This window comes from Rasamsonia byssochlamydoides (assembly GCF_041956645.1).
Source record: "Rasamsonia byssochlamydoides strain NRRL 3658 unplaced genomic scaffold VTN77scaffold_117, whole genome shotgun sequence".
In the NCBI taxonomy this organism is placed as follows: domain Eukaryota; kingdom Fungi; phylum Ascomycota; class Eurotiomycetes; order Eurotiales; family Trichocomaceae; genus Rasamsonia; species Rasamsonia byssochlamydoides.
Genome location: NW_027192500.1, coordinates 36,494 through 51,375, shown reverse-complemented (window position 1 = coordinate 51,375; position 14,882 = coordinate 36,494). Strand labels below are relative to the sequence as shown.

The 14,882-nt window shown below is 49.3% G+C and overlaps 6 protein-coding genes across 6 annotated transcripts; 5 read left to right on the top strand and 1 right to left on the bottom strand.

Annotated features, from left to right (window-relative positions):
* Positions 1-1,429: 1,429 nt before the first annotated feature.
* On the top strand, positions 1,430-1,966 carry VTN77DRAFT_1092 (uncharacterized protein; the record flags this gene model as incomplete). The annotated part of the gene is made up of 1 exon (XM_069416786.1): positions 1,430-1,966. The coding sequence occupies one exon, from the start codon at positions 1,430-1,432 to the stop codon at positions 1,964-1,966; it is 537 nt and encodes a 178-aa protein (XP_069273082.1).
* A 1,067-nt stretch (positions 1,967-3,033) lies between these two features.
* VTN77DRAFT_1091 (uncharacterized protein) lies at positions 3,034-4,299 on the top strand (the record flags this gene model as incomplete). Its single annotated transcript, XM_069416785.1, has 1 exon — positions 3,034-4,299. The coding sequence occupies one exon, from the start codon at positions 3,034-3,036 to the stop codon at positions 4,297-4,299; it is 1,266 nt and encodes a 421-aa protein (XP_069273081.1).
* Positions 4,300-4,555: 256 nt separating this feature from the next.
* On the bottom strand, positions 4,556-6,499 carry VTN77DRAFT_1090 (uncharacterized protein; the record flags this gene model as incomplete). Its single annotated transcript, XM_069416784.1, has 8 exons — positions 4,556-4,567; positions 4,629-4,797; positions 4,852-4,932; positions 5,301-5,606; positions 5,670-5,751; positions 5,821-5,922; positions 5,980-6,147; positions 6,214-6,499. 8 exons carry the CDS (start codon positions 6,497-6,499, stop codon positions 4,556-4,558), a joined length of 1,206 nt encoding a protein of 401 aa, XP_069273080.1.
* Positions 6,500-8,340: 1,841 nt separating this feature from the next.
* Positions 8,341-11,243, top strand: VTN77DRAFT_1089 (uncharacterized protein; the record flags this gene model as incomplete). Its single annotated transcript, XM_069416782.1, has 11 exons — positions 8,341-8,849; positions 8,901-9,265; positions 9,314-9,575; positions 9,631-9,807; positions 9,868-9,876; positions 9,941-10,054; positions 10,133-10,187; positions 10,261-10,286; positions 10,347-10,458; positions 10,547-10,885; positions 10,938-11,243. 11 exons carry the CDS (start codon positions 8,341-8,343, stop codon positions 11,241-11,243), a joined length of 2,274 nt encoding a protein of 757 aa, XP_069273079.1.
* A 57-nt stretch (positions 11,244-11,300) lies between these two features.
* VTN77DRAFT_1088 (uncharacterized protein) lies at positions 11,301-11,906 on the top strand (the record flags this gene model as incomplete). The annotated part of the gene is made up of 3 exons (XM_069416781.1): positions 11,301-11,421; positions 11,481-11,547; positions 11,606-11,906. The coding sequence occupies 3 exons, from the start codon at positions 11,301-11,303 to the stop codon at positions 11,904-11,906; spliced, it is 489 nt and encodes a 162-aa protein (XP_069273078.1).
* A 1,484-nt stretch (positions 11,907-13,390) lies between these two features.
* VTN77DRAFT_1087 (uncharacterized protein) lies at positions 13,391-14,005 on the top strand (the record flags this gene model as incomplete). Its single annotated transcript, XM_069416780.1, has 2 exons — positions 13,391-13,894; positions 13,949-14,005. 2 exons carry the CDS (start codon positions 13,391-13,393, stop codon positions 14,003-14,005), a joined length of 561 nt encoding a protein of 186 aa, XP_069273077.1.
* Between the last annotated feature and the right edge of the window lie 877 nt (positions 14,006-14,882).

The window sequence follows — 14,882 nt, the reverse complement described above, 5'->3', positions numbered from 1 at the left end:
TTGATCCTGCCTTGCGGGGTATTGTTTCCTCATGCATCGCTGTGTTGGACAGCCTCCTATTTTGTTGGTCCGTAACACCATCATCTCTGGTGGTACTGCGGAAGACGGATGGACGCCTTTGTTTTCAGGAAGATTCCATCCCATTTTGACTCTTTCCTGACAGTCACCCAAGGTCTGATAAAAGTGGTTTTTTTTTTTCATGTATCATTCCTTACTGGAGAAATCCCCACTGTCGCTGAAGAGGATATTCTCCTTTGCCGGAGAGAAGTTAGAGACAGAAAGCTCACTCAGAAAAGTCAACAAGATTTATATTACAATGGTGGCTTTGTGAATTAGGCAATGGCATGTGAAGTTGGGAGCTAGGTTGCATGAGAACTTATACTGAGATCATTTCAAGCATCTATCACTGTGATAGCACAGATCAGCTGGATATAGTATGCAAGAGCATATTAATATTACTGCTGACTAGATGTCAAATCTGACAGCACATGCCAGCGAGAAGCTCATGCCACTCTCATATTGTTGGCACTAGGAGAATTCTACCAGTTTTTGCCACCTTAGCTAGTGCGTGCCATCCAGTATCAGTTATTGCTAGGTTGTTTGAGTAGTCAGAAATCCAAGCATTCTTCTACTTCTATCAAGTTGCAATGGTGCACTGTTTTACTCTGCAGGAATGCAAGCTGTTGGGCAATGTCAACAAAGCATCCGCAGGTCAAAGAGCGCAAAAGTTCAACCAAGAAATTGGACCCATATGGCACAAGAAATTAGCCTTCAATTGATGTTCCAGTGCTATCAATTGGGAAGCATGTGATGGTTGTAATGTCATTGCCACTCCGGACCAGAAGATCAAGAATCAATGTCGAGGTCCGTTTCATCGATGTATACGTGTGCCGAGGGCGCATGTTGGCAATTTCTGTGATTGCAGGCAAAGAGAAGAGGAACCTCATTTGGCTACCTAGCTACAGAAAGCCAAAGGCTAAGAAGGAAAGAAAAGAAAGAATATCTACACAGGGGATAAAAGGGCTTCCTATAACCCAGGTCCCTCATAGAGGCCCTTTCATCCATACGGCATATCCCAACAACCACCTTCCGACGGAAGTTCCTTCGTACTGTAACAATATTCGGAAATCTCCATCTATGCGGAACTTGCCGTCAGATCACGAAGACGAGGACAAGGAGAGCTGTCACAGGCTATGTACGAAAATCCCGGGCCTTGCACGAGCAAGGAAAGAAGAAAGAAAGAAACAGGCGCACACGAGATCGGAAGATAATATTAATAAACCACGAATCAAGCAAACAAAGAAACCACGCTAAATCAACCTGATCCCAGTCCTTACGTGTATGTGACCACCAATCGCATGGTACGCCGATACTGATCAAAAACTTGGGCCCAGGCAGGTCGATACTGACGCGTCGTTGACGTTTCGAAATGCGAACCCAAGCAGATGGTCTGTCCGGTCCCTTACCCAGCTCAGATTCAGTCTTCAAGCGGGTAGACTCGAGAGTTCCACAGATCCGCAAGTTGACGCGGCGACAAGACTTTGAGAAGTGGGAGCTCGGAGTGAAATCCCTCCTGAGAGAGTTCTCTCTTTTGGATCTGATCAACCCCACCATCGCCCATCCGGATATCACACATGCGAACTACAAAAAGTGGGAGACGGCGTCACGGCTCGTGAGGAATGTCCTAGTATCTCTCCTCGATTCAGATGTCTGCAGTGAGATCCCGGCATCCGGCACTCCTCATCGAAATCCCGACGAGCTTATGTGGGCGATTCGAGAGGCAGTGAATCCTCCTTCCATAATCGCCTTGTCCGTCTATATGGACGCCGTTTCTATCAAACGTCTCGACTATACGTTGGGCAGCGATTTTATCAAAGCATTACAACGGCAGGTTCGGCATGCGCATCGATTCCAGATGCCTATTCGGCCGTTCCAAGCGACATTCATTCTGCTGCGTGGCTTCTGAGAAATAGTGAGAAGTTATTTTCAAAGGATATTGCAGCGTCGATGACTGAGAAAAAGTGAAAATAAAATAAAATTGGCAAAACAATGCAGGATACAAATAGAACACTGCGCAATGTTGGGCCGGTTGTGGGATTTGACAGTGGGTGACAAAAAGGGAAGTTGATGTTGTACTGTATGAAGTGCATATACAGAACATTTTTCCTGCCTCAGTCTTGGAATTTCGTTTTCTAAGGGTACCGCTGAAAGACATTTTCCTTGTTTCGATCAGCGGACTCCACTCGAAATATATATTGAAACACTTGGTGTTGGAGCTCCTGTATGCAGTTCACTAAGAAGCTGGTGCCATGGTGCCTCTTTCTGGCCGAGTCTGCAACACTTGGTCGTTTCCACTCTCGCGGGACAGCAGGATCACGTGCGGGCACTCTTTGCTCCCGCTTAATGTGAAATACAGATTATCCACAGTCGTGGAGGCTGGCTAAGCGCTGTAAAATTTGTTCGGCCAATGGCTTCCTTTTCACCGTCCGGTTGTGTTGTGTTGGGGCAGGCTCTTCGAGAATATTAATGAGGGCTTGTCAGCACGCCAGACCTTCCTATTCAGGGTCGACAAGAGGCAGTAACCCAATCCGATATAGGCCGAACGGTCGACGGTTGAGCTATTATTAGTATTTATATTATTTATCTTCGCAGCTCACCAGCTGTTACAACTTGGCTCCATTTCGACATGGCTACCACTCCAGCGTATGGCCCCGGCACCTGCCACTGTTTCTGCAACGTGGAGGGTTTGCCTCCCACCTCGACGGAAGCTGCTCGCGAGGAAAACCCCGAGATTCTTCGATCGACTCTTTCTCGGGGATTTGAAGGATTCGTCCAGCGACAGAGGGAACATAGGGTTCCCGGACTGCCCGCTAGTGACGTTCCTCCGGCCTTGTGGACATCGGATCCGACCGACGGGTACGCCGCGCTGCGCAAGCAATTTGCTGATGAGGTGAACTATCAATACGGTCCCAGCCACGAGTGCAGACCGCAAGTGGAGTACTATTACAGATCCGCATTGATCGAGGCTGTGCGATGCCAGCGACTGCAGAATGTGGACACCCTGCTGAGTGCCGGTGCCAATCCAAATGGGTTCAGTCTCCACGTGCTGGAAGCGTATCAGGCGTTCTTTCTGCGGTTCCGGCCACCAGTGCCCCCTTATGCGGATGTCGCGGCGACGACATCGATTTCCGGGCGCTTCTATCTAGCCTGGACACGCCGCAGACCGTGCATATCACCCAGGAGGAGGTCGAGGCGCGATGCTCCCGGGAGAAGGTGTATGATTTCTGGACCGATCTCACCTTTCACGGCTGGCGTTTTCGGTTTCCCCCACCGATCTCATCGTTGGTTGTAGCCGCCGAACTGGACTCCATCCCCATCTTCGATCGGCTTCTCGCTGCAGGGGCTGATGCCTCCTTTTGGATGGCCGATCCTCCGCTTATGGAGATCCCGCATCCCCCGACACCGTCCAGCCTGTCGCTCGGAACGCCTCTGCATGCAGCCATCCGAACAAGAAATATAGCCATGCTGGCTCATCTGCTCGAACTAGGATTTAACCCAAACGTTCAACCTCTCGCAGAAGTGCAGGCCAGCATCACTCCACTCATGGCCACGTTCTTGGACTGCGAGCCATGGAATCAAGAGGCATACAATCTGCTTGCCCAGGATCCTCGAATTGACTTCAGTGTGCGGACGCCATATATGCTGGTGCACATTCTTCATATTGCGGCGGCCTACTCCTTGGAGGCTCTCCAGCGGGTGGAGCAAGATACCCCCTTGGAGTCAGCTGGAGCCATGGCTTATGGTCATACATTACTCCACATTGCCTGTTTTCCCACCTTACACCAATCCTACTCTCTCAAGATCCGACAGTCGATACACAACTCGCGATTTCGGCGACCCCGTTATCGGACGAGTGAGGGAACTAGGCTGGTGTCTGCACAGGGCGAGACTCCCGCTGACTACACCAAGGATTTCGAATCTCAGACGGAGCTGGTCAAGTATCTACTGGAGTCGGGGACGCAATCGCTGACTGCTTTCGATTCCGATCTCAACACGCCCTTACACTACCTTGCCGGTGCGCGCGTGGTGAACGTGGACCTGATCAATTTTCTGCGCGAGTTGCCGGATGGCGAGCACGCTTGGTCCGAGATGCCCAACTGGTATGGGTACACGGCGAAAGAGCTTTTTGAGGACGGAGAGCGTGTGCGGGAGAGGAAAGATCCGTGGTTTAAAAAGGCTTCGGATGAAAAGATTACTGCGCAAAGGAATATAGAGATGGAGACTGCGGAAATGCAGTGAAACGAGATGAGGCTCTTCTTTTGCAGTTTTCGAGTTATTGAGAGATAACAGCTTTGCTTTTTTTTTTTACTTTTTTTGGGGGGAGGACTATATATCATTTCATTAGAATTCTTCTATATCTCTGTGCTTTGAATCTCATGGCTGAAATGTGCAATTCGTATCGCAATCGCCAGACTGGCAATTCCCCGCGGCACAATAGTCGCTAGTGTTTCCGCAATACCCATATATAGACTGCGCGTTTGCAAAGAAAGCAGGATTAGTGTGAACTCTGGAAATTCGAAGCAGGGATTATAGACGTGATATGATGACATAGGTAAACTATTACTTACGCAGCAATTGCCAAATCCACTACCGACACATGGGACTCCAGGTCCGCACAAGCCATTGGTCGAGATAGAGGTGGCTGTAGGAGTGGAGATGGAACTGGTACTCGTCACAGAGGATGCAGTGGTAGCAGTCGTAACGACCGTGGTTGAATTGGCCCCGTTAACACAGTATCTAGAGCAGAGTCTGTGAGCGAACATGGTCCAGAGAACGGTAATGGCCACTCACGCTTCGCCTATCTGGAGGTTCGTGCAGCCCAAGTTGATGCTGGGATTCCACGCTTGCAGCTGAGCAAAAGTAATATCGTAGCTCGATTCAATCAGCGAGCATGTGTCCCCCGATTGGACAATATACCACAGGTAGCACGCATTTACCGTCCCGGATTCCGTCGGTGCAGGTGGCGAAACAGTCGCAGTCGAAGTGATCGTTACAGTCACATTGGAGCTAGTTGAATTCCAGCCTGCCACAGGGAGGACACAGTAATAAAGCCCTGGGACGAGATTTGTGCATTCCGAGTTGATTGACGGATTGATTGCCTCGAAGAGCGCAACCGTTATCGAATTGTTGAGAGAGATCTGTTGGCAGATGTCTCCGGACTATTCGTTTGCACATCGTGAACGAGTGAGTCAGTCCATATATCGCTGATCTTCGGGAATCGCATCCTGGCTGCATCTTACCTGCACCTGATACCAACCCCACAGTCCGTAGTTGTTCCCTGAGCCACCAGTCCCGGCGCAGAAACCGCAGATGTAGCATAAACGCTGGTCTGAGTAGGCGTAACACCGGGAATTGTAGTGGGTGTGTAGTTTCCTGAGGGTGGTGAGAGACATATAATCTCACCTGTCGCTAGATTACTGCACTGGCTGTTGATGGTTGGATTGTACGATATCAAGCTGATAAAGCTAGTGCTATAATTTCCAGCAATGGACCAACACGTGTCATTGGGTTGGACCGTGTAAGTCTGGCAGGTCATGGGCAGGCAACTAGTGACTGGCATCAGGATGGCTGCTTTTGAAGTAGAAAGAGAGAGAGGGAGAAAGTCATACAGTGAGGTTCCAGGGGATAGATTGCTGCAGTCAGGGAAGAGGTTGTTCAGAACACGAAGTGCGCCACTGGACACACTATTTGCTGCAGCAATCTGCTGACATGTTCAATTGGTTATATTGGCGGGCACTGTCACATAGTTACCTGACAGACAGGTCGTAGCATTTCCTGTGGCATAGACCAGTCCGGCAGGAAGGGTTTGCGTGACGTTCAGCGGCCAAGGTTGAACCGCAGTCGGATAGCTGACATTGCAGACTGCAATCAATCGTTATTATCAACTGCGCTCAAAGGTTGGATCCATGAGCCCCTTACATGCCTGTGCGGCGGCATAATTCTCCGGCCAACTCTCGTCATAGTTCGAGTAGGGTGTGCTTTGCACTGCCTGCAGATGTCGCATGAAACAGGACGAACACAGAATGTCTGGCAAGATGTCGGGCAGGGCAACATCTTCGTCAGGCCAAGTGTAGTTGGACATAATATCTACCGAGAAAAAAAAAATAAATTACCAAGGCGCCCACACGACGCAACATCTGGAAGAGAACTTACCGATACAATAGTCAGTCGAGTTCAGGTCTCGCAAGCATATACGCTCCTGGTAAGCAGCCAGACAATCGCCCCAAAAGGAGGCAGGAATCCCATCCCAAGGGTCTGGATCGTTGGCACAAGCCGCGGCGACAGAACTGCTGTAACTCGCGAGGGAATCTGTGCAGTCGCTCGAGCAAAACAGGTCACGCGCAGTCGCATTCTCGAACGGCCCCCCATAGTCCCAGACCGGATATTGAATGAACGACTCATCGCAGGTGGCAATGGTGGCCGTCAGCGCATTTCGCATCCTTGCGAGATGACATTATCGGCCACTGTGCCATTTGGGAACGGGGTGATGTCTGCAACGACGCAGGCAAGCAAAAGAGAAAGAAGGAATGGAATCTGCAGATGACTGCGCATGATTGTCAACCAGCACGAATGACAACGAAGAAGCTCGTGAGCTGGAGGATAAGTATTCGACTATAAGTAAGTATTCCTGATGAAGTTACTTTCGCCTCTGGAAAGATTTGAGAATCGAAGAAGTAGTCTATAACCACCCCCTCTTCATTCAGGGGAAAAATCTCATGACTTCTCCGATAGAGACCCTCCGTACTATCCGCTCCTTCTTGCTCCATGAGTCTGGACATGAATCGCCCGGCCTGGCGTCGGTAGTAGCCGAAGTGATGAGTTAGACTTCTTTCAATCCTGACTTGATTATTAATAGAGAATTATTTGGCTGTGATCACAGTGCATGCGGGGCGCCGTGTTCCGCCCAAATGCAACCGTCGTTGTTCTTGTTGGTTTAAGGTGGAAGGTGTGTTGGATCAGGCTCGCAGTTTTGGACGGTCTTCGCAGAAGAAAAATGGCATTAGGTCTGTTCAGTGTATATTGAGGCTGAGGCTAGCTTCTAAACCGATCGCGTAACTTGACAAAATTTTAACAGTGTTCCTGCATATGCTTGTACAGAATAGGTAGCAGTTCCGAACTGCGTAGTAGCCGGCGTGGCAAAGATAATTCCTTTCATTTGAGCATGTCGACTAAGGTAGAATATTAATATGTGGAGGGGCACTGATTCCTGACTCACAAAACGAGCGATACACACACCAATCGCATGCAGATAATAATTATAAGCGTCAAAGCCCCTGCGTCTGATGTCTTGACAGCGTCTTGGCAGTTGGCCCTCCGACTAGCGAGATGGTTCTACTCCATTTGAGGCTAAGCTTTCAAGCGAAAACCCCTCCTTCTTTTCTAATTGTGACTATGTCTTATAGTTGTTTATGGTCAAAACTATGTAGTAATCATCTAGTTGAGAACGGTCGAGACCTGATCCTGCCCTGGCAGCTGACTGTACCAACAATGTCTTAATCTGCTGAGCCTCTCTGATTGGCTTCTACAATCTGCAGTCCAACGCAAAGCACGGCTTTGAGTCCTAAAGTCAATTAAACACTACTGCAGTCCTCCGGAAGGAAGAAATCACGCTTAGACAAACTATTATCCACAAGTCTCGTCGACATAGATCATTGTGAGGCTCGGAGAGCGTCTTTGGACCTCCCTCCCCTCTCCCAAAACCGTACTACTCATACTTACCATATGGTCGAGATTGGGTATTAATGATAGCCATATATTTAGTAGCTGATATCCTGGTATAATCTACTACCTTCCTTTCGTAGAATCGTTCCTTTCGTCATTCGTTGTGTTCGTCTTCTATTTGATCTCGCCAGTCATTCATTTAAGGAAGAAACAGCCATTCTTTTGAGGAAGAAGTGTTTACACTTGAAGAGAACTTCCTCTCTAAGTGCAATTGGTGTGTTATTTCTCTGCATCTTTCAGTCATGACGCATCCTTTTGTGACAGTCGTCGCATTCACTATTGTTGTTTATACATAAAGTCTTCGCACAGAGCTACACACGCGATGCTAATACACCGTGCACCACGGGATGCTGTTCTATCTATGGTGTCTGCGGCTTAGGTCCGGAGTTTTGCGGTCAGGGGAACTGCACTTCGTCCTGCGATGCCAAGTCGGAGTGTGATCCAGGCTGGGGGGTGAGTCCGAGTGCATATCAAATTTTCTACCTGGATATTCTAATGCCAGTTAGCCTCAATGGTCTTCGGCAGAAAAATGCCCTCTGAATGTGTGCTGCAGTCAATATGGATTCTGTGGGACTACTCCGGACTTTTGTGGCAATGCGACGGTCCCAGAACCCTCTTGCAGTGGAACATCGGCAACACAGCGGACAATTGGATACTACGAAGGTTGGAGTCAAGATCGGCCGTGTGATGGTACGTTCTTCTTCTTCTCTTTCTCTTGGACTGAGTTTTGCTGAAGGCGTGAAAGTTATATGGCCCGAGGACATTCCCATCGGTGCATACACACACCTGAATTTCGCCTTTGCATACGTGAACCCTTCAACTTTTGCAGTGGCGCCGATGTCGGCGGACCAAGTCGCGCTCTACAGTCGTACTACCGCCCTGAAGCAATTGAATCCTGGAATGGAGGTTTGGATCTCCATCGGTGGTTGGAGTATGAACGATGCCGATCAACCGACCGCGACGACATTTTCGAACCTCGCTGCCTCAACTTCTGCCCAGAGCGCCTTCTTCGCATCATTGTTGTCATTTCTGGAGACATATGGATTTGATGGAGCTGATATTGACTGGTAAGTTCAAACGTCCCACGTCTTGACTGCAGTACTGAAGAGAATGGACAGGGAATATCCTGTTGCACCAGATCGCAGTGGCAGCCCTGCGGATTTTGCCAATTACGTGACTTTCCTCCAAAACCTCAAGCTTGCCATGGGCGCATCCGGCCACAAGTATGGCTTGAGCATTACTCTGCCCAGCAGCTACTGGTATTTGCAGAATTTCGACATCGTCAATATCGCAAAGGTGGTCGATTGGTTCAACATGATGACATATGATCTGCATGGGACATGGGACAGTTCCGATCAATTCATCGGTCCTTATGTCTACGCGCATACCAATCTGACCGAGATTGACCAAGCAATGCAGCTCTTATGGCGTAATAACATTGACCCAGGACAGGTCAATCTCGGCCTGGGCTTCTACGGGCGTAGTATGCAGTCCTCATCCCATGGCGATCCATGACTAACAAAATTCATAGGCTACACTCTCGCTGATCCATCTTGCACGGTGGCAGGATGCGAGTTTTCCGGCGGGGGCAACGCAGGAGCGTGCACGCAGAGTGTTGGAACCCTGTCTTATGCTGAGATCCAGAGTGTTCTTGAGACCGGCGCTGTTGCAACACTCGACGCCGATGCCGCGGTAAAACAGATCGTTTTCGACACCAATCAATTGGTGTCTTACGACGATGCATATACGTTGGGCCTGAAACTCGATTATGCGAATAAACATTGCTTGGGCGGGTAAGTGTCCAGTCTGCACGTCAACCTGTGACAGGTAATCATAACGAAACAACAGGACGATGGTTTGGGCTGTTAGCCTGGATACGAAAAATGGCTCTGCTGCCATGGCACTATCGGAGGGAACTGATGAATACCCCGGCACCAGTCAAATCAAACGAGCGAACACTCCCAACCCTCCAGTCTTTGATGCCTCGGGTCAATGCTTCATCACTGATTGCTATGACAAGCCCACGTAAGCCTCACCTTTCCTGGAGCATGTCGAGGGACCATGCTAATTATCTCATCGAACCAGATGTCCTTCGTGAGTTGTCCACTAGTCGCACACAGGCATGTCCTGTACAATGCTCTAATCAAAGGGTTCGCAGCGGATGGGGGGCTGTGCAGCGGACCAATGGCAATAAGCAGGACGTCGACATCACTCACGGTTGCAGTGGGAAACAGAAGAGAACCTACTGCTGTCCGGAGAACGACATGCCCAGGTAGGCACCAGGAGAGCAGAGCTTAATCTTTTTTTTATTTTTTTTTTCTTCCTGCTCCACCAAGCTAACGTTATGTAGTTGTCACTGGATAGGATCTGCACCATTCTGCAGTGGTGGCTGCAGTGACAGCGAGGTATCTTTGACTTACGATACGAGTGGTTGTTTGACAGGGCATAAGACCTTGTGTTGCACCACATCCACTTCAGACAAGGCCATTGGTGAAATGCAGTGAGTGAGTTCCTATCTCATCCTTCGTACACAATTAACCGCTAATAATACAATACAAACCCAGCATGGGAAGGAACTGCGCCGCGGTGTTTCGCAGACAATTCCTGTCCGGCCGACAAGCCGGTGGAGATTGCAAAGAGTATCAGCGGCGACAACCAGCAACCTTGTGGCTTTGGGTTGTTCACCACCGCCAGTCTCAAGACTTCCTGTTGCGAGGACCCTTCTCCCTGGACAAACTGCACTTGGTATACCAAGGGTGACCAGGACCCTCCACCTGGAAACTGGGTCTATTGCAACGGAAAATGTCCCGTGGGGAAAACTCTCGTGGCCACGGATAGTTACTGCTTGCTGGGAGGGACCAGAGCATTATGCTGCGACCCACCCTCCACGTACAACGACGCGGCCCTGACGGACTTCAAGAACAAGCTGGAAGAGTTCATGAATCCCCTCAGCTGCTCGACAAGCGAGGTTGGCCCCAGCAAGCGAGATTTCTCGAGTGCAGGCGGATATAGTCTGATGGAAACCATCGCTGGCTTCCTGAGCGCCAACACCTACACAGCGGAACTGGAAAGGGAAGCATTTAACAATATCTTTTGGAGCTCAGTATGGTTTTACGACCAATGATCTTAGTAATTACACCTTCTGGTCCGACCAGGAGGTCTTGGGCTGGGCGGAACTGGATTCAATCGTGTCGGCCATGTGTCAAGGAAGTACGGCCTATTCGACCATGGTCGACCTCGCCAGCAACTCGTATGACTTGTGTGTTCTGCCTCCACGGTCCTCCTCCAAACACCGACACCGTCGCCATTACGGATCGTTCACGGGATCGAAGCACGCTCGCAAACATGCTTCACTTGACACCACGTCGGAAAATCCCGTCGTCAAGCGAATCTTCGACGTTGGAAACGGTCTCTATACTAACCCGACTGCTGCGCACCCAAGGCCCTACACCGGCGCCTAAGCAAAGACCCCTTTCCTTGTGCATGGACGTTCATCTAACAGAGGGGATGGTAGCATAATGAGGGCCGTCGCCAACAATGACCCTAACGTCCGGTATTTATACTCCAGGCGACTTGACTTTCTGTGGAATACCGTGCCGGATGGTTCAGGGCACGATATTAATCAATGCATTCTCGAGGGTAAGCGACTTTGTCCCGGCTGTCATCTGTGCCCTTCTGCTGCTGACCTGAAAATCAAGTTGTATACGATATTACCGATGCGCCATACCTGCAACAGCGACCAACAGATATATTTGCAGTTTTTCAGTGAGTAGGAGTCAAAGTTGCAGCTGCCACCAGCAAAATTAACGAATGCCTTCTCTAGTTTCCACGTGGAAGAAGTCATGACAAACTACGTCGGCGTGCGGTCCATCAATGTCTTCCATGCTCAAGGGGTTCGATATGTTGAGGAGACAAATGATTACCAAGTCGCTGGATTGCGATACGATCGGGTCAACGGCCGACCTGGTCGGAATCAGCGCGCGCACATTCTCCAGTGCTGGGACGACGGCAACAACAACATCGAAGACGACTGGCTTGCCCGGCAATTCATCCCTGGCTTCCCTCTCCCGGGAGTTACTGGCACGGGCAGCGTTCAAATATACGAGCTCGGCCAGACGCTGTAAGATCAGGGCATCCTGGTCCCTGCCGCGTTTCCAAACTGGAATCCAACCACTGGCTTTCCCTATACCTTTCGCCATTCAAGTCCAAACTTCAGGTACACCACCGATCCAGCCCCCGATATGTCCACGTATCCTCTAGACGATTGATGTGGGCGATAATCATGGCGTGAATATCTTCGATAGCTGCTGAGTTGTTATCATCCATACTATTGATGTGATAGAAATGACTGTCTCTGATTTCATAACTATGTATTTTTTGGTTGAAGCAATCTAATCGAGCTGTTTATTACAAAGCCAGATGTAGCAGATTTGTGAGCATGTTATTAGGAGTTGCACTTGACAATCCACACATATTCACGATAGGACTAAGATAGAAAAGAAAGGATTTTGCCGAGTAGTGGTTATAACTTATCCTGAACACACGGAGGGTTGTAGAGTACGGCAGACCGTTCAGGGCAAGCCGTGAACTGCCAGCAGTTACAATTGCATACGTAGACTTTTCTCGACTTTGTCGACGCTCCCTTGGATCGGTGATTACAGTGACCAAGAATGCAATCCCTACGGCAGCCGGGACGGATCTGAGGCCACAACGGCCTTCTTCTATTTGCCGGCCAAAAACGCGAAGACGGAGATTGCGGATGGCTCAACAGACAGATCGTCCTAAGAAGAATCACGCATTAGATTCGGTACGCACCACCCACTACCAATTAAGTACGATATTTAGACCGAACGACATAAGTATACAGTAGCTTTCGATATAATGACAGATCAAGAAACGTGCATGCGCTAATCAACTATCCATCCCCGTCACGCTTGTTTTCCAGCTGTATGGCGAAGCTAAACCTGACTTTGCCGGAAAGAATATCTTCTCTAGGGCTAGGAATACGACTATTTCTAATATGAATTCTGATGAGGATGGGTAATTGAGCCTTTCATGTTGTGCAGTGGGGTGGACATAATAGAGATCCTCTTCCAGGGCTAGTGGGCCGTTTTTTTTTTCCACATCCACCGAGAATTATATATAATGTGAGGTGACTGTAACTACAAAGCATAAAAAAATTCCTCACACTGAAATGATCAAAAAAGAAATTGAATTAAATTAAAATTAAAGTATATAAATGTAATACTACTGACAAAATGTTAGGCCGGTTGTGGGATTTACAGTGGGTGACCCAAAACGGAAGTTGAAGTAGAAGTTGAGAAACAGGTCTGCTAAACGTCTTGTACAACTTCAACTTTCAACTCCCGATTCGGGATAGAGCGGCACTGAAAGTTCGAAACACAAACCTCTCCGTGAAAAAATCCTCACAAATGACAAAACTACTACCTTGGTACTTATTTGGTAGTGTCTGGCTTTGGAAGATTCATCGATAAACCCGCTTTTCCTTTTTCTCTGAGTTTCTCTACCTCGTCTGCCTCCGACGCAGATTCCCGTCTGGCCCCCACGCGTTCCAACCGACTTTTCGACGCGTACGCCACGTGCTACCATGGAAGACCTTCCTCCTCCTACCGCGGATTCGCCTCGATTTCCGGCATGGGAGGAATGGTGTCTCCTCCGCATCTGCGAGCTCTATTGGGAATCCTCGGATCGCAGGGACTTTTGGATCCAGATCTCAGCGGAAATGTCTGATCTTCTTGAACTGGACTACTCATGGCAATCGTGTGGGCAAATGGTAAAGGAACTTACCGATGCACGGAGAAAGCAATTGAGGACGTCGAAGAAAACTGGAGGAAGCGATGAAGAGGAGTCTGGAATCACCGCCGCCATCGATGTCTGGATTAGAGTACAAGAGAAACTGGTTGACTACGAGCATCGACGATATCTTACTGAGCTACTCGCGTCGCAACCACCCACGAGAAAACGCGCAAGGACTCCGGAAGTCTTTGATGACGACGAGTTCGGTGCGAATTATCCTTCCTTCTCTGAAGAGGAGCGATTCCGTCCTGGGCAGCGACGCCGGACGGTCGACCTCGCGCTTGAGCGTGACAGAGTAATTAATGATAGATGTTCTGAAAAAAAAAACATCGGCGATTGGGCGACACAGGACAATTCGCAGCGTCAGGCAGAACTTCTGGCTCGGTTGGATAGGATCGACCGATAATTCGAGGATTTCAAGGAGACACTAAAAGAGATCTCAAAGAAGGTAGATATCTTGCTTGAGCGAACGAATCCACGTCCTCAAGCGGACTAGATATTCATGAAGGGGAGCGGCCAAGCCGCACGGTGAGAGCCAGCGCCAGGTGTGATCTTGCTCCGTTGTTCGACCCAGCAAAGGCATGGTGCGCTGGAAGGAATACAGCTGAATAGCCTGAGGCCAGATTTTTCGAGAAGCCATAGATCTTTCTTGGCAATGTAACAACAGGTGTATTATAGTCTAGTTCGGATATGCTCAATTGATCGCCTGGATTTCCACACGAAGTCAGGCAATGGGTCAACCCAGTGCTGTGCCACTGATCAGCGTGGTTGCAGAAGACCTTTGATCAGGTACGGAGGACTCTGATTTTTGTCACCAATGCAAGTTATTTTCCCGATCTTGCATGCTCCTGCTAGATGCGGGATATTATTATCCGGTGGTGAATTGGTCTGTGCCTTTGACACGTGACAGCGAACCTCGTGTCACATGCCCGATAAGATGGCCATCTATGGGAACTGCCCATCTCAGCCACATTGGCAACAATAATTTATATCCTCCGTACTGTACACCTTGTGCACCTGCCAAAGATAAAGACACAGACCTCAAGCCTGACAGACTTCTTTGACATGTTATCAACCCAATTCTGGTTGTATCGCATGCAGCCCCCCCCCCCCCCCCCCCCCCCCCCGCGTGTTATCGTGGGTGAAACCGAGTGGCAAAATTAGATGAAATTAGATGAGATGCGGGAATTAGGAGGGGAACAGTCGTCCAACCGACGGGCGTGATCGCGTCTTAGCTTGGGCAGACAAGCTCTGTGGCGTGGGAGTGCAGGGTCACTCTCGTG